The sequence below is a fragment of the Kryptolebias marmoratus genome, linkage group LG8, assembly GCF_001649575.2.
Source record: "Kryptolebias marmoratus isolate JLee-2015 linkage group LG8, ASM164957v2, whole genome shotgun sequence".
In the NCBI taxonomy this organism is placed as follows: domain Eukaryota; kingdom Metazoa; phylum Chordata; class Actinopteri; order Cyprinodontiformes; family Rivulidae; genus Kryptolebias; species Kryptolebias marmoratus.
In genome coordinates, this window is record NC_051437.1 from 16,032,865 (window position 1) to 16,049,529 (window position 16,665).

At 42.8% G+C, this 16,665-nt stretch overlaps 3 protein-coding genes across 5 annotated transcripts; all 3 read right to left on the reverse strand.

Moving 5' to 3' along the window:
• Positions 1-727: 727 nt before the first annotated feature.
• On the reverse strand, positions 728-4,424 carry LOC108235226 (rho-related GTP-binding protein RhoC). The gene is made up of 5 exons (XM_017415074.3): positions 4,317-4,424; positions 3,633-3,787; positions 2,923-3,043; positions 2,686-2,816; positions 728-2,574 (listed from the first exon to the last, which is right to left on the reverse strand). Exons 2-5 carry the CDS (start codon positions 3,783-3,785, stop codon positions 2,404-2,406), a joined length of 576 nt encoding a protein of 191 aa, XP_017270563.1. The 5' UTR covers positions 3,786-3,787; positions 4,317-4,424; the 3' UTR covers positions 728-2,403.
• Positions 4,425-5,098: 674 nt separating this feature from the next.
• Positions 5,099-10,571, reverse strand: usp21 (ubiquitin specific peptidase 21). 2 transcript variants are annotated; one of them, XM_017415071.3, is made up of 13 exons: positions 10,398-10,571; positions 9,858-10,020; positions 9,593-9,772; positions 9,111-9,167; positions 8,893-9,010; positions 8,674-8,788; positions 7,968-8,087; positions 7,802-7,866; positions 7,511-7,698; positions 7,332-7,410; positions 7,132-7,239; positions 5,863-5,977; positions 5,099-5,739 (listed from the first exon to the last, which is right to left on the reverse strand). In XM_017415071.3, the coding sequence occupies exons 3-13, from the start codon at positions 9,746-9,748 to the stop codon at positions 5,646-5,648; spliced, it is 1,215 nt and encodes a 404-aa protein (XP_017270560.1). In that variant the 5' UTR covers positions 9,749-9,772; positions 9,858-10,020; positions 10,398-10,571; the 3' UTR covers positions 5,099-5,645. The 2 variants fall into 2 exon arrangements, with proteins under 2 accessions (XP_017270560.1, XP_017270561.1); XM_017415072.3 differs by lacking the exon at positions 10,398-10,571 and adding an exon at positions 10,225-10,377.
• A 112-nt stretch (positions 10,572-10,683) lies between these two features.
• On the reverse strand, positions 10,684-16,655 carry arhgef3l (Rho guanine nucleotide exchange factor (GEF) 3, like). Of its 2 annotated transcripts, none has more exons than XM_025005694.2 (13): positions 15,991-16,655; positions 15,690-15,729; positions 15,532-15,579; positions 14,997-15,056; positions 14,797-14,904; positions 14,522-14,680; positions 14,181-14,243; positions 14,002-14,098; positions 13,152-13,228; positions 12,760-13,017; positions 11,730-11,900; positions 11,412-11,604; positions 10,684-11,157 (listed from the first exon to the last, which is right to left on the reverse strand). In XM_025005694.2, exons 1-13 carry the CDS (start codon positions 16,026-16,028, stop codon positions 10,910-10,912), a joined length of 1,560 nt encoding a protein of 519 aa, XP_024861462.1. In that variant the 5' UTR covers positions 16,029-16,655; the 3' UTR covers positions 10,684-10,909. The 2 variants fall into 2 exon arrangements, with proteins under 2 accessions (XP_024861462.1, XP_017270494.1); XM_017415005.3 differs by having other exon boundaries at positions 15,532-15,582; positions 15,991-16,652.
• Positions 16,656-16,665: the final 10 nt, after the last annotated feature.

A 16,665-nucleotide genomic window follows, 5' to 3' on the forward strand; every position in this document is an offset into this window, starting at 1 on the left:
ATCAATAACCTGATTGTGCCTCCGGCTTTAGTTCAAGATCTTCCAGTGAAGTGAAAATTAGTAAGTCACTCTTTCAAATTCACTAATTTGAGCCAAAAAAAACAGGCCAACTTTGGCAAAAAACAAGGCACTAGGTCAGTGACGAAGAAGGCCTTTTCATACAAATAAAGTACATGACGTGTTATTGTACACAATCATACAAATATAAACACCCAGGACATGCAGAGCTACAGTGGAGAAAAACATCAATAATGTTACACACACAGTTAAACCCGTGCACAGCGCCTGAGAAAGATAAATGACCTGACAAAACAAAGTCAGAGACAAAGAGAAAGTGCTTTTGTCAAACTTATAGTCTTCCTCTTTTTTTCGGCTGTTCCCTTTTAAGGGTCACCACAATGAGTCATCCTCCTCCATCTAACTTGGTCTTCTGTGTCCTCTGTCCTCACTCTAACTGCCTCCATCTCCTCTTTGTCTTTTTCCTGGCAGCTGCATCTCTAACATCTTTCTACCAATATACCCACTGTCCCTCCTCTGCACATGTCCAAACCCTCTCAGTCTGGCCTTCTTCACCTCTTTACCACACTTCCTGTTTTCCTGGACAGTGGACCCTAAGTACTTGAAGTCCTGCACCTTTGTGACCTCTGCTCCTCACTGTTCCACCTGCCTCCCTCTCATTCACACACAAGTACTCTGTCTTGCTACGACTGACTTTCATCCCTTGTCTTTCAAGTGCGTACCTCCACCTCTCCAGGTTCCCACCACAGATCACGATGTCATCTGCAAATATCATAATCCACAGGAATTCCTGCCTGACCTCATCTGTTAGTCTGTCCATCACCAGAGCAAACAAGGAGCTCCGAGCCAATCTTTGATGCACACCACAACTCCTCGCTCGGCACCCTGTCGTATGCTTTTTCTAAACCCACAAAGACACAAGGACGTTCTTTCTGATCCTCTCTGTACTTCTTCATCAGTATTCTCAAAGCAAAGAAGGCATCCGAGGTGCTGATTCTTGGTACAAAACCTTACTGCTGTTCACAAATAGTCACCTCTTGTCTAGGTCTTGCTTCCACAACTCTCCCAGATCTTCATTGTGGGACTCATCAACTTAATTCCCCTGTAGATGCTACAACTCTGTACATCACCCTTATTCTTAAAGTTAGGCACCAGCACACTTCTTCCTCCATTCCTCAGGTATTTTCTCACTCTCAAGAATGCCACTGAATAATCGAGTCAAAAACCGTACTGCCATCTCTCCTAGACATTTCCATCCCTCCATTGGTATGTCGTCAGGTTCAACAGCCTTCCCCTTCTTTATCCTCTTCAAAGCTACTAACCTTTTCCACTCCCTGGTCCACAGTTTCTATAGCCTCTACTCTTCTTTCCCTTTCATTCTCTTCATTCATCAGCTCCTCAAAGTACTCAGGATAACTTCCTGATCTTCACTGTTCCACCACCAGGTCTCCTTGTCATCTTTTCTCTGTCCAGATGACACATCAAGTACCTACATACCTTTCTCTCTAATCACTGTGGCTGTAGTGGCCCAGTCATCTGGAAGCTCTTTCTTACCACCTAGTACCTTTAACAGCTCTTTTCTGAACTCCTCCCAACATTCTTCTTTCCCCAGCTTCGACCATTTGGTCCTCTTCTCTGCCTGTAGTCTTTTCCTCTTCACCACCACAACACGCATCCTACACACCACCATCCGACGCTGTCTGGCCACGCTCTCCCCTGCCACAGCCTTACGGTCCACAATCTCCCTCAGGATACCTCTTCCACACAGAATGTAGTCTACTTGCGTCCTCCTGCCTCCACTCTTACAGGTCACCCTGTGTTCCTCCCTCTTTTGAAAATAGGTGTTAACTACAGCCATTTTCCATCCTTTTGGCAAAATCTGCCACGTCCTGTCCTTCCTGGTTCCTTTCCTTGACAACAAACCTGCCCATCACCTCCTCATCTCCTCTGTTTTCTTCACCAAGATGTCCATTCAGATCTGCTCCGATCACCACTCTCTCCTTGTAGTGAACGCCATAAATGACAAACACGTTATTTCATTGATGAATCCTCACACCTCAACTTCGTCTTCTTGACGTCTGCTTCCAAGGCCCTACACGTAAGAACCACTTAAACATCTCGAGCCGAACATTTGCTAGAATTCTTCTTTCCCCCTCCCCTCTTGAGCAGCTTCTCTCTCACATTTTTATCATCTTTGGTCTAACAAGGGTCCTTATTTTTCCCTTCTTTCCTCAACTTAGGTTAAAATAGCACCCACCACCACCACCACCACCACCTTCCTGTCTTGTAGAAATAAAAAATGTAGATACCAGTTAAGAGAGATGCAACCTAATTGGAAGGAGTTGTTCATGTGTGCACAAAGGCAGCTTTATCCATGGATGGAGCCTATAAGAGTGTGCAGCCGTGCCTCCTCCTTTTGTTGACCTGTATTGCTGCCCTAGCTGCCATCTCAAAGAGTTCCCTCACACCTTCTTTGGTTTTGGCAGAACACTCTTGGTAGCCATAGGCAGAGATGGAATGAGCCACATTTTTGCCTTCTTCCATTTTAACTGGCTCCTAGAAACACATTTTGTAGAAGCGTAAAATGTGAAAGTTATGCAAACAAATGTATCCCAGAATTCTGAAACAAATTAAAGCAAAAGCAGGAGAAAAAAAAAAAGATCATACCCGCTTTATTTTGGCAAGTTCTCGTCTGGTGTGGTCATTGTTGCGAAGATCTTTTTTGTTCCCCACCAGGATGATGGGAACATTTGGGCAAAAGTGCTTCACTTCAGGAGCCCACTTATCTGAAATATTTTCTGGGGTCGAATGGAGGACAAAAACGTCATCATTTTCAACTTGTATCGATTTCTCCATTTCAAATGCAACTAATGACCGTCGCCCAGGGTGTTTCTCAGACGTTACCTAAACTGTCAGGGCTGTCCACAGAGAAGCACATGAGAATAACATCGGTGTCGGGGTAAGAAAGAGGCCTCAGTCGGTCATAGTCTTCTTGACCTGCTGTATCCCAAAGCGCTAGTTGCACCTGATCAAAGAGACGATGACTCAACAGCCAGAATAGATGACTGGATTATATGGCTACAAAAATAAACTCTAAAAGAAATAAAGCTTTGGCCAAACTCCTGATTGCACGGGGAAAAACAAAACAAAACAAGGAGACTGTAAAGTGTCAGCTATGACTGGACCTGCTTTTGTATGGAAAGTTATCACTGGTTACACTTCAAAAATGCTGTGATTGTCATTTTTCGAACTTACTGTCAAGAAGTTACAGAAAATACGCTACTTTATAATTAGTTCAATTAATAAAAAATCAAAACAACACTAAAAAAGAAAAGAAAAATATTTTGAAACTTTTGATAGCATACTAATTCTACATATTTCCGTATCTTCTTTTTTTAGTTAGTGTGTCTCAGTTCTGAAGTCTTGATCAGACCGGACAAAGCATTTCATAATATCACCTTCAGCTGACATTTACTGACAATACGTACACTCAACAGCTGCTCGGGAAAAAATGTTCAATAAGAACAGAAAAATGCTCATTTAAATAACTATTCCTAACACTTCTAGCATCTTAACAGGTGGTACACTGCAACCACGAGGACAGCTTTTCTCACCTGCTTCCCATCTACTTCAATGTCTGCCACTTCGCTTTCAAACACAGTCGGGATGTAAACCTCAGGAAATTGGTCTTTACTGAAAACAGTCAGCAGACAGGTTTTCCCACAAGCACCATCCCCAACTATCACCAACTTCTTCCTGATATTCATCTCTGTAACAAAACAAACAAACAAACCAAAACATGAATTTATTTGGGTGAAAAGGTCGCAAACACTTCATGCAAACACAATATATGAGATTTTTTTTGTCCTTTATGCTGAAATAAAGTCTAACTGCAGTGTTTGTGATGCTTTGTCAACAGATCTCTATAGCTAGTAGTAACATGATCTGCTATTACTAACTATAGAGATCTAGTAGTCTTAGTATACATCAAGACAGAGTTAAGACACGCCAAAAACACCTGAGTAGATTACATATTTAGCTGTAAAACAGTCTACCCAAAATCATTTCGGTGTCATGTCCCCATTCTAACTGAGGCTAAGTAATCCTGTCAAACCAGTCAGTAATTACCAGTGACTTATATTGGTATGTCACTAGTAAAACTAGCAAAAAAAACTATTCTTTTAAGTTTCTAAACGCTGTAGTTTGATCTTAAACTCCAGCTATAACCCATGTTCAGCAATTTAGGACTTAAACGTGACTCCTGTCTAAGTTTATAAACGCTCTGAAACGCAAGTTACCTTCAAGTTTCGGTGTCCGCGTCACTCCTCCTCAGTCCCCCTCTGTGTTTCTTTCCAGACAGATTTCGAAAGCTCCGCCTATTTCTTATGCGCATGCGCGCACGTGTCACGTGTCCATAGGTGGACCAATGACACGTCTTGAGGCGGACACTTCCTGCATATAATAAGTCTGATTTGCAAAATATAACTTTACCTGCACTAAAAAGAACTTCTCAAGCTGTAGTTAAAGCTATCTCTCAGGCTTTGATTAACACAATTCAAGGTTCATTATACTATACATCAGAACAATCATCATCCAAGAAAAGAAGCTCTTTTTAAAAATATTATCATGACATTTTGTACCCCTTTTGTTTTATTTCAACATTTTTATTTATTTTTTTGGCTTCTTTCTTTGTAAAACTGTTGACTGCTTGTCATTTAAGTTACTGTTCAAAAATATGTATGCTTGTAAGATTTGACTGTCTTTCACAATAAAGTTTTGTTTAAAAACAAAAAAAGTCTGATTTGCTTGTCTTTGGTTTGACAAAAGACTCAAACCTTTGTTAATCTGTTAAAAATCCTAAAAATGTTGAAAGTCTACTCATACAGTGCATCTAAAAATATAACCTACACTGCTTTAATAGTCATTACAAACAAACTTAGGTCTGTTTCACATTTTTATACTCAAATGCAGTTATTTATGTCAAATGAGTGTAACTGCAGGAACCTATTTATCTGAAATTTTTTACCTCCACACTTTCTTTAACTTTGTCGCTTTAAACAAAAGATGCAGTACCTTGACATTTTCCTAACAAAATCTTAATGTTTAATGATTTCAAGATTTGTATACATTTATATGCACTTAAAAATAAAGAAGCTGTACGGTTCATCCTTGCATACACGTACATGTCATAAGTCATGACAGTCATCCTTAATTTCTGATCCATTTAGTTCATTTTTGGTATCTGTGCCCATATTAGCAAACATGTTATTGAACATTATATTGTGCATACATCATGATCTTTGTATGATATACAGTAAGAGCTCATATCCTGTGCAAGCACGGCACAGGTTCATGAGTCTCTCACTCCTGCCTGAGAATCAGGGTGCAGAAACTCGTGGCCACAGTCCGTCTTTTTCAGATGCTTCGAAAGCAGATCCAAGATTTAATCCATGTGAAATCGAGCACGACTTCTGTCTCTTCATTGTGGTTTGAAGTCGTGCTCACTGAGACTTAAGTTTGTACTGTAGATGTCAGGGTTGCAACACTGCAGCTTCTATTTGTTTCTATGGACACAGGAGGTAACGTGGCTCTGATTGGCTGCCTGGCTCAGCTGCTCATTCCCAGGACTATTTCCTGACGGTGGTGGTGCTGTTGCTGCGCTGGTAGAACAGCACATAAGCTTGATTGGTCTGAAGCTGGTTCTCTGTGAGAAGGGTCACGCTGTGAGGGAATAAATGAGAAGAAGCTGGTTCTGATTTACACAAAAGATGTCCCAACACATAACCAATATACAAAGCACCGCTGAGTAAAGCTAAACCGCTCCGCAGACGGGACACATCTCACCTGGAGTCGTTGTAGAAGCACCAGCCTCTGTCATCTAAACAGCAGGCTGTGTAATGGCCCATGTTTACAGTCCCAGCATGGTTACATATCGCATACAAGTCATACAGAACAGAGCCTGTGGGGACAAACACAGGTACAGTGACTTCAATCAGAAATAAAGGGGAAGTCTAGAAACATTTTTTTGCCTTTTTAGCCGTTTTCAAGAAGAAGCTCAAGTTGCAGGTATTAGAACATGAAGCAAGCACTCTTATGTTTCAGCTGAGGATATTCTAATCAGATTTTAGGAACTGAAGCTCAGCAGGTTCGAGAATCTTTTGCAGACAATGACTACCTGAAGTCCGTAGTTTCTTTCTTTGTGAATCCTTAACTCTTTAGTTGTTGTCAGTTCTTCTCTAAAACCTTTGTAACCAGCAAGTCCAACTGAGCTCAGTCAGACTGATGGTGTGGAATGCTGTCTTATTAATTAAAGCTTTTCTTATTTATTTATTTTTATCCTGCTGGGCCAAAATGGGCCTCAGTTTTGATTTCTCCATCTGCACCAAACTGTTGATTTTGTCCTCACTCATGTTGCCATTTTCGCTCTGATAGATACGTTCTGGTTTCACAGCTCAACAACAGTCTGTTTCGCTCCTCTGACAACATGTTGTGTCTTTAACAGATTCCACTGAAATGCTACACAGATTACATTAGAATCCATGAAAAGAAGAGCCTACAGATTAATTAGCCTTTGGAGATGCCCTTCATGCCATATTCTTAGAATAATTAAAGCAAATATTTTTAAAACTATCCTTACATCTAAATAGTTATTACAAGTAATTGCTCAGTATATGAAAAAATATATGTGAAAAAGCAGCTGATTAGAAGCCAAGAAATGTTTGTATTTCATTGTATTTATTATGTTGTGTAATTGTTCTTTTGTTGGTTAATAATATAAATTGTACCCAAATAAAACTTCACATCTTGCAGATGTATATCAGAAAACAGAAGTCAGTTTTGTGGTATTTTATGTTGGTCTGGCTGGAGGCCTTTTCTGCAGATCGATTGTTTCCTTTTTTCCTGGATTTTTTTCTTGACCTTCCTTTCCTTTAAATCGAATGCCAAACATTTTAACTTCTTTACTCCATCAGTGTCTGAAAGTTTCTGTAACCTTTCCAGCACTTTTCATTTTGTACTTTCTAATAAGAAGAGATGTTTGAGTTGCAAATATTTGGCGCTTAGTTTGTTTATTAATCGGAATTAATATGAATTGATAGATTTAAGGCAGGTTACCGCAGTCAACAGGTCCGTAGCGTCCCAGGTCCAGGTTCGTGAGAGGGAAAGACACATAGACCGTGCTTTTACTGATGGACCACCGGGACGTTGTGAAACGATTCAGGTCTGTTTCAGACTGTTAAGACTGTCAAACATTTCTGCACATAAACATCACTTTTTTTCTTTGTTCATATAGGACGAGTTGTTGCCAAGGATACGGATCACTATGACCTGAGGAAATCTGTGGATGGACAGCCGCTTGGTGCACTCTGTCCGCCTGTTGCACCTCTCACACATCTGAAAAGTGCAGAAACAAACAGCTCTGGAGTTTTTTTTCTTCGGGGTATCATTCAGGAGTAGAGCTTAAACAAAGTTTCAAAGTTTAGTGTTAACTTACTGGTGAGTTTTCCTTGTCCAGTTTTTCCTCCTGAGAGAAGAGGTCCAGACACTCCCGCAGCGTGACCTCCCCCCCAGAGCTCCTCTTGGGGATGGGCAGCGACAGGTCACAAAACACGTCGAAGGTGTTGGAGTAGTGCGAGCAAACGGAGCAGTGGAGAGAGCTCCGCAGCTGGCCGGAGAACAGGTCTGTTGGAGGAGAGAGACGGGACTTAATCTTGGCTTGTGAGCGCATGTTTTTTCCCCCTCACATGAAGCTGACGGATGGCCAAGAATCAATAACCCTCCTCACCCACGATTATACTGTCATCTCTCTCCAAGTGCTTCTTCCACGTGGCAGCTGCCTCCTCTGAAATTCTTCAAAACAATTAGAAAAGAGCAAAATACCGTGACGTGGGCAGCAGAAAAGAGAACAACAACAGATGTGTCTGTTTTCTACCCCCCCTCTACATACACACCTAAATCTGGCATATTTTTGCTCGGGCTCTTTCACCGTTCTCTTAACGTTTGGTCTGCGATTTATTTCAGTGTGGAGCTTGTCCAGCAGAAACCTGAGGAACTCCTGAGCATCCTGTTGACTGCAAAGAGACACAAACTCATTATTACCACCCGCCATCGAAAGGGGAAGGCAGATTACCTTTTTGGCTGTGTCCTTGTGTGCAGATTGTCAAAATATCTTATGAACGACTGGAGAGATTTTAATGGAAAGTCTCAGAATGTAATCACTGGATACACATCTCCAACCTGATCCAAGATTTCACATTAGCAAACACAAAATGGCTATAACCGAGTCAGTTTTACAGATATTTGATATTATTCTCAATCTTATGCGATATTGTGAGATGTTGCGCTCAGATTGTGCTGTAAATAACTCAGTATTTCATTTCTTATCATAAAATGATTTTCAGTCTCAAACTCTGGCATGAGAGCAGGCAAGCAATATGTATTCATTCAAAGAATGCTAGGCCTCTAGCTTTTACTGCTGTGTGTCATTTAGTCACAAAAAAAGCATTCCTAAACTTTTTTTTATTGAGGAAAAAACGTGGCAAAGTTATTGCTGCGTTTTCTGGCTTTGGTAGAACTGTCTTAACACATCGTATTGAGCTGATGTTAACCTTATTAAAAAAAATGAAGAAGAGTAATGTTTTTTTTTTTTTTTTTTACCTGTAACCACTGAAGTAAGGCACTGCTTCTTTGAAAAGACTGTAAAAGTGTCGAGGATTTACGACCGTGTCTCCCTCAGTCACATCCCAAAGGCCTGACAGCACCTGAGAAAATGCTGGCGTGGGGAGAGAAACGACTCAAATCAATGAGGAAGTGAATGTTCTTTTTAAAACTGGATCAATGAATAGCAAAGAAAAAAAAGAAAAAAGAGCAGCATACAGTCCATGAGCTTTGCCTCCTCCTTGGAGTACTTCTCATGCTTGTAAGACTTGAGGAGACAATAGTTTCGCAGGACCCGTGTGTGAGACAAACACTGGACCACGGCGTTCAGGAAACACTGACGCAACATAAACAAGAGTGATGAGCAGGTTAATGCAAAAACATTGTTCAGGAAATATCACCAATAGATCTTCTGAAGGCTTCATCTGAACACTTACTGTGTTCCCGATGTTTCGGAGGCCAAGCCTTCCACTTCCCAAAGCAAGTGGCTCTTTCTAAATAAAAAAGAACAAAAAAAAAAAAAAAAAAAAAAAAGAGTAAAGAAACACCAGAAGTAAAACCAGCATTAAACATCTGCAACGTGTTTCTATAGAGCTGGTCTGCCATGCGTCTACTACTTGACCCCTGGCTGTGCTCGTGCTCCGTGTGACAGGCCCATCTTTTTTAACCCTGCCGTGTTTGCCTGTGTTTAACTTTGGCAGGACAGATTTAGCCTTATCTCATTAGCACAACAGGAGAGGCTAAAACAAGGTCAGTCTGAAGGCGTTCATCCTATTAGAGACCGCGGGGAGTGCTGACAGGTGCGTAAACATGTGAGTGTCCATGGGGCCCTTAACGCCTCTCTCACTGATATCCAATTCTGTCCACATTAGGACTGAACGTCTGAGGGTGAACCGAAGCTCTGTCTGTGTGCCCGCACCTCGTTGTCGGTGACCAGAAGCAGGCCCATCAGCGACGTGTAGAGCACAGACTGGGAGATGTCGGCCGTCTCTCTCTGCAGGCCGTTCTGAGACACCAGGGTTCGACACAGGGCCTCGCAGGAACCCTCCACGTTGACGCCACTGGAGCCAGGCATCCTGTTATAGCCGTTAACCTCTCGCTGAAGAGGCAATCAAGGCAGATCCTGAGACAAAGTCTTCTAAATAATAACAATAATAATAATAATAATAATCATAAAGCCTTACATTGGCTGAGCTGTTATCTCCTAATTCTTTTCACTAGCGAGGTGAAAGGTGAGCCGGATGCAGAGGCAGTGCATGAGCCGAAGAGAAATGCTTCCTTTGTTCAGGTTTACTCCTCATGCCCTCCCAGGTGAATGTCAGAGGTGGGGGGGGGTGACAATCCCAGCTGCAAGGAAAAGAACAGATCATTTCCTAGACTGCGATGACTTCACCTCCCATTTCTCAAGTGGAAAAAAATTGACCTCCACAAATCAAAACATTAACACATGCCACTGAAAACCCCCCGCCCCCCCCAAAAAAAGGGAGAAAATCTTTGGCGATCTCACACTAAGCAGTTATCGATTCAGCTGAACAGCAGACTTAAACATACCTGAAGGGCTCAGTTACGTAACCTTGATTCTAGAGAGCGCCACACACCCGTCCAAGCAGCTAATGCCAACTGCTCGCCGTTTTAAGCAGGTGAAAGTAACCTCGCGCCAACTATTTTACAAACCATTCCCAGCAGACCGACAGCATTAGGAGACGGGAGCAGTATGGACTCACCTGAGCACTCCTCTATCTGTGGACAAAGTGTCCGAACCAAACTGTTCCCATCATCTGCTGAGCTGTTAAAAATGCATAAGGGAACGTCTACGGTTTCACTGTGCGTTTGTGAGTGAGAACTGAAAGTCTACCTCTCCTCGCCCGTCCTGTCACTAGTGTCAGAGAGAGAGAGACCGAGAGGCAGCCAGGGTGAAAGACAGACAGAGGGGAGGGAGGATAATCAGCTGTAATCTTTTCTCTGTGGATTGTGTTGGCTAACAGACGTGTCATTGTGCACAAGCAGCTCAACAAATATTTCAACTGTCAGTTTATTAAAAAACATCAACAAAAAACAGCACGTCGCAACTTTTTTCACATTCAGTAATACTGTTTTCCAGTATGTACAGTCATATCGTTCACAAAAAAAGCAAGATGCGGGGGAGGGGGGTAATAAAAAATAATTTGTGTCTCTCTCTTTCACAAACAGTTCTGTTTAGTCTCTCCACGGGCCGCCTGCTGAGCAGTCCAAAAGGTCAGCGGCAGGTGTGGTCCGCCATCTCCGCGTCCGAGCTCAGGCTCAGGCTAGCTATGTGACACAGGGCGGGGTCGGGGTGCAGGGAGAGCTGCGACTGGCTGGTCTGAGCCGTCCGGTCCCGGGACTGGACGATGGCCTGGCGCAGGCAGGTGATCCACTGCTGCTTGCTGAAGGAGTCGTTGGCCTGCAGGCAGTACGGGTTGACTTTGGAGCGCCCTCTGCTGCTCACGCGGAAACAGTTCTTCACTGCAGGACGACAGAAAGAGGAAGGAAGGAATTTGAGTGAAAGCAGAGGTGCAGGTTTCAGTTCAACAAATAAAACGAGCGACATCACTTTTTTTTTTTTTGCCCCACATTACTGTATGTGGGCTGAAGACATGCTGATTTAGATATATCTGATGATACACCAATATGACGAGTTTATATATATTTAAATGTATGTATTCACATATGAATGAATAATTTTACAAGAAAAATTCTCATGCTTTCTTGCTTTCTACCTTTATCATTTCCTCCGGTGAACGCTCCTCTGAAGGTTCCTCCTCCCGCAGCCTCGCCATCCGGGATCTCCTCCAGATTTATCAGCGCGTTGGGCAGCGGCTGCCGGTACACGTGAAACACCTGCCCGAGATCTCTGTCCTCCCCAGGTCTGGTCAGGACCAAAGCCAGCTCGAAGAGGAACACATGCAGCCGCTGACAAAGACAGACAGACACACACAAAAAAGGGTCATTTTCAGGCGAAGAGCCCTAAAACCTTTGGATGGCCCTTCGGAAGCGTCACAAACTGCAGTTATTAAACCCAGAGCTGGTAAACATACCTGTCCCTTATTGTTCTTGAGCTCTCCGTGGCAGTAGAGGAAGCGGGACTGCTGGATCTCTGATATCCTCTGACTGTCCTCGAGGTAGACGAGGCCCCGCCGGTAGAACTGGCACTCTGCCTCCCCTGTTTTCTTGTTCACCTCGGCCACGATGTTGTGAATCGTATCCAACTGACGAGAACACAGAGCAGACGAGACATTTCCCTTTACTTTCAGATTGATAAATATCTGAATTAGAAAAAACAGCACAACTGTAAACACATCTGTTTGATGTGTAATGTGGTATGCACAGTTATTTTAAACAGGGGGAGGTCATGAGAGTAGTGCTCATTTGCGGGTTATCAGGCGATTGGTTCATAGAGCTGCACAATATATCGTCATTGCAAGATTAATGAGAACAATATCAATACAGCAAAGGACTGCAATACAGAGTAGGCTGTTGTATTTCATCTGATTTAGATGATAGCTGCCGAGATGCTAAACCACACGCAGTGTTGGGGGCATCGTGATGACAGAAAAGAAAGAGAGAGTGCGGTGAAGAAACTCTGAACTTGTTGCACGTGATATTGTTATTGCAACATTCAACGATAATACCGCATTCTCAAGTTTTCCTAATATTGTGCAGCCCTGGCTGTAAGCCAGTGTTTTTGTGACTCTTATACAGTTTAGGAAAAAAAAACAAAAAAAAACAAAAAAAAAACTTTTGAGTCTGCAAGTTGTTTCTAGAACAAGACATGAGACGCCGTCTTGATCTTCTATCAATAAAACAGGTTTAAAAATGAGGAAACAAAAAGGTTTGCAGCTAATAATACAGGTAATTACTGCACACACACACACACACGGCCCAATGGTAAGTACATTTTGAATGCCCACGCAGGCTTTACATAATAGAGATGTGCGTTTATAGATGTATCACAATAAAAGTTCAGAGACTAAAATTTAGCAGTTGTGTATTTGAATGTGTGTATGTACAACCTGTCGAAGTGTTTGTGTGTTTATGACTGCTGGAAGACTGAGTAAGTCAACTCACGGCCTCAGGTATCGTGTCCTCATCCGGGTGCTCCGGAGGTGTGCACTTCTGGATCTCCTTCAGCAACAGAGGGTATTTGACCAGGCGGCTCCGAGGGAGGTCCAGAAAGTTCCACAAGTCCAACTTCCTGCTAAACGACGACTCCTGACAGAGGCGCAGGAAGTGCTCCACCCTCTTCTCGTGCTTCTTCTGGTCCAGCAGGGCTTTGGCCCCCACCTGGTTGCAGCAGTACGTGACGTAGGCTCCCAGGCAAGGGAACTGTGAGGAGGAGGAGGAGTGGGAGGGGAAAAAAGGACAGGGAGCGTTGAGACGTATGAGGAGTGGGAGGCAGAGCGGAGCAGCTCACAGAACGGATGTCATGTCCAGTCTGTGGTTTCCATGGAGATACTCACCCAGTTCAGGAGAGTGGGCCCCACCTCTCCAACCGTCTTCTCCGACCCCCTCAGCCGTTCGAGACGCTCCAGAAGATCTGGTTTGAAATAAAAAACAGGACTCACTCTTGAATATTTATTGACAGCTATAGACAACAAAAAAAATTATTCAACGTCCACATATAAAAAAAGGAAATAAGAGCTGTAGTATGTCATCTTAAATAGTTTGATAAACACCAATATTGTCATGCTTTATATCCTTTTTAATGTGTAGTTATATTTAAAAAAGCGACCTAAATGCCACAGATTAGGCATTCATTATATTCATAAAATAGAAACACAGAGAATGCAAACCACCACACCATTATCGTTGTGATGTCATAATCAGACTGATGACATCATCATTTTCATGTGATGTCATCACTGTATGTTGAGGAACTCAAGAGGAGAAACCTACACCTGGACCATTAAAAAAAAAAAATTAAAAATCATCATTTGTTCTTTGTGTCAACCTAAACATTTCCTAAAAATGTCATTAAAATCCATTCATTACGTTTTAAATAATCTTGTGCGCAGACAAGCAAGCGACACCAAAAACAAATACCTCTTTGGCGGAGGTAAATAAATGCCAAAAAAATTAAATAAATAAAAGAAGCAATTTCACATGTTTTTCTATTGTTAAAACACTTCACCCTTCCTGTTTACCTGGAACTAAGTGGTTTTAGATTTATGGGAAAAGATAAACGAGTATGACTAGAATTGTTACCCAACATTGTTTATTGTCTGCACGTCACCAGGAACCAAAGAGCTGTGTTGAAATATAATTAGACTGAGATAAGAGATGAGAGAATGATGAGTTTGAAGAAGTTACCTTCATGCAGGGGAATGAGGGAATCCAAAGTACCGAAGATTTGTCCGAGCTCACTCTCCGTCATTATGTCCAACTTCAGCATGGGCTCGTAGTACACCTGGCGGCAAAAGAAAGTGTTCCACACAAATAAAACGACTGCAACGTGACAAAATATGTCCCACTCAGGTGAGGAGAAGTACCTTCTTGACCAAGCTGAGGTCTTCTATAAGCTGCCTCTCGCCCTGCGTGAGCTCGTAGATGACCTGCGGAGAAGTTCGGCACAGCTGCTCAAACCTTGTCACCACACTGAAGACAGAGGGGCCAGCTCTCACAGCTGATTGTTCAATAAAGGAAGTTGAGCCTGTAGTGCCAGCTCACATCCTCTTTCATAATACCCGTGCAGAGCAGCTTTAGAGAAAACGGAGCCAGTCATCCCTCCCACAGTTCAACAACCGCAACCCCACAGCTTCGCCCCCAATAGGAAAATAAACGAATATATAGGTTTTAAAGGTATTTAAATTTGAGAGTCTGTCAATCACACCTCCTGCCGCTTGATTTCCTTGGCGGTGAGGTCGTGACTCTCCACCGTGTCACTCCAGCACTGGCTGTTGCGCCGACGGGGAAACGACGAGGCCTTGCCGCGGCTCCGCAGAGAAGCCGGGGGCAAAGGTCGCGCATCTGTGCGGAAGCTTATAGATCGCTGTGGGGGAAAAAAAAAGAGACAGGGGTGGTTGATCATCTGCAAGCCGAGAGGCATTACATTTGCCTTTTTTTTGTGTGTGTGTCACAAAGTGAAGGTTTTGTGTTTTTCTTTACCGAAATGGACTGGCCGATGCGTTTCAGGGCAGGAGTCTTCACCGGGGTTATGACCCCCGTGAGGCTGTTGGACTTTGACACGGGCTTAACCCTTTTATTACTGGGCTCCTAAAAATTAAACATTTAAAGCCGACAATGAAATTTCAAAGTCAAGATGCTCCAGGAGCTCATCCTCAGCCTTTACTAGGCAAACGCCTGACCTCAGAGTCCTTCATGTGCTCCGGCATATTCCCACCGTCCTCCTCCTCCTCCTCTTCATCCTGAAGGAAAGAGACAATTACAAGTCAACTTTTATTTTATTTTTTATTTTTTGGGGGGGAAGAGATGGAAAGAGAGAGAGAGAGAAATGCTGGGAGGGGGTGAGAGATGTTGCATATCTCTCATTTCCTGTGCGAGTCTTTCAAAGAGGAAGAAGGTTGAAACTGTGCCTCACTAACTAAATACAAGGCTGACCTGTTTTTACCTCCAATAACCGCATCTGCCGTACGTTTAATGTGACGGGAAAAAAAAGATGGCAAGAGAGATGATCAGTTAAAAAAAAAAAAGCAGCAGCAAAATCTGGAAACCAGAATTAGAAGAAGAAAGAAAAATCCCAGCAGCTCGAGCCCTGATGTTCATATCTCGTTAGTTGTGCACACAGCATTGTGGTCACAAAGGTAAGGTTGACTAACTTTCGCTAGTTACCGAGAAAAGCAGCAAAGATATGATTATGGCACATTTCAGATTATTACTCACCTCTATGATTCTGATCACAGGCTCAGGAGCCGGGTCTTGTTTTCTCTTCTTCTAAAAGCAGAAATTTAGTTAAAAGTTAGTTTGCTGGATTAGTTTTTTAGTGTCTCTGTACATACACACACATATATATATAAAATATATCATTTAAAGCAGCCTACCCCAGCATGATCATAGAGGACAGAGTGCATCTCTCCAGACCTGAGAAGGGCAACATTTTCAGCTACAAATCATTCATGATTACACATTTTGAGAACAATCCCTTGAAGCATCAAGAAAAGTAGCTGCTGTCTGCATCAGGTTGGACAAAATTACAGAAAAACTTCCAAGTTCAAATCATTTCACATTTAATCAGCTGTACTCAAACCTCAAAACATCCATGCCTTGTTCTCTGACTGTTCTCATCAGTAGGTCAGGAGACTGAACAAAGCAGCAGAACAGCAAATGCACAAGCCATCGTACCAGGAAGTCCTCGTTTCACCAGCCTCCTCCACTTCCATCTTCTCCCCCCCCACAGTCTCCTCAATGCATCGTCGCAGAATCAAAGAAGGGGCTTGATTCTCAGAAAAGGAGAAAGAATCCCAACTGGAGCCAGGCTTGAAACGGCGTCGGCGCAGACGGCAGGGCTGCTCGCGTTGAGCTCGTTTTTAAAGTTCAGTGCTCTTCTTCCTCCTCGCTCTCTTCCTCATGTCACAACAGACCACATCCTTTAGGGTTGCACATAGTCGTGTATCCGCTCTTCTAAAGAAGGAGTGTTTAAAAGCGCGACGCAAAACTTCTCACTAAAAGCTGTCATTTGGATTTTCTACACTTGTAAGAAAAAACCGTCGCAGAGCAACATAAATGGCACATGAGGAAGTGAGATTAAATGTGCTACTATAGCCCTTATAGCCAATAAAATTAAAAAAAAATTAAGTTATAAGTTAATTTGAAGCATCAAGGCAAATATCTATTGTGGTTTTTATATTAGAAATGCAACGTGATGAAGGGATTTTCCGCTGAATTAGGAGGCTGGGGTTTTAACTTTTACAGAAGCAGAGTTTCCCGGATGTGCCCTGTAATGAGAACTTCTCATCAGCTCAAAGCGGGTCAAACAGGAAAAAACACACCGACCTGATGCGCCGCCAAACGTTTCCA

Bases quoted from the DNA above. Each gene is read 5' to 3' on its own strand.
- arhgef3l (XM_017415005.3), bottom strand. From the start codon at position 16,028: ATGGAAGTGGAGGAGGCTGGTGAAACGAGGACTTCCTG. The intron at 14,681-14,796 runs GTAAAGAAAAAC...TTTCCCCCACAG, and splicing joins GCATCGGCCAGTCCATTTCG to CGATCTATAAGCTTCCGCAC. The intron at 11,901-12,759 runs GTGAGTTGACTT...TGTTCTCGTCAG, and splicing joins AGGACACGATACCTGAGGCC to TTGGATACGATTCACAACAT.
- usp21 (XM_017415071.3), bottom strand. From the start codon at position 9,748: ATGCCTGGCTCCAGTGGCGTCAACGTGGAGGGTTCCTGCGAGGCCCTG. The intron at 9,011-9,110 runs GTAAGTGTTCAG...ATGTTGCGTCAG, and splicing joins TCCGAAACATCGGGAACACA to TGTTTCCTGAACGCCGTGGT. The intron at 8,789-8,892 runs GTATGCTGCTCT...TCCCCACGCCAG, and splicing joins GGAGGCAAAGCTCATGGACT to CATTTTCTCAGGTGCTGTCA.
- LOC108235226 (XM_017415074.3), bottom strand. From the start codon at position 3,785: ATGAATATCAGGAAGAAGTTGGTGATAGTTGGGGATGGTGCTTGTGGG. The intron at 3,044-3,632 runs GTGAGAAAAGCT...CTCTTTGATCAG, and splicing joins TTGAAGTAGATGGGAAGCAG to GTGCAACTAGCGCTTTGGGA. The intron at 2,817-2,922 runs GTAACGTCTGAG...ATTCGACCCCAG, and splicing joins GGACAGCCCTGACAGTTTAG to AAAATATTTCAGATAAGTGG.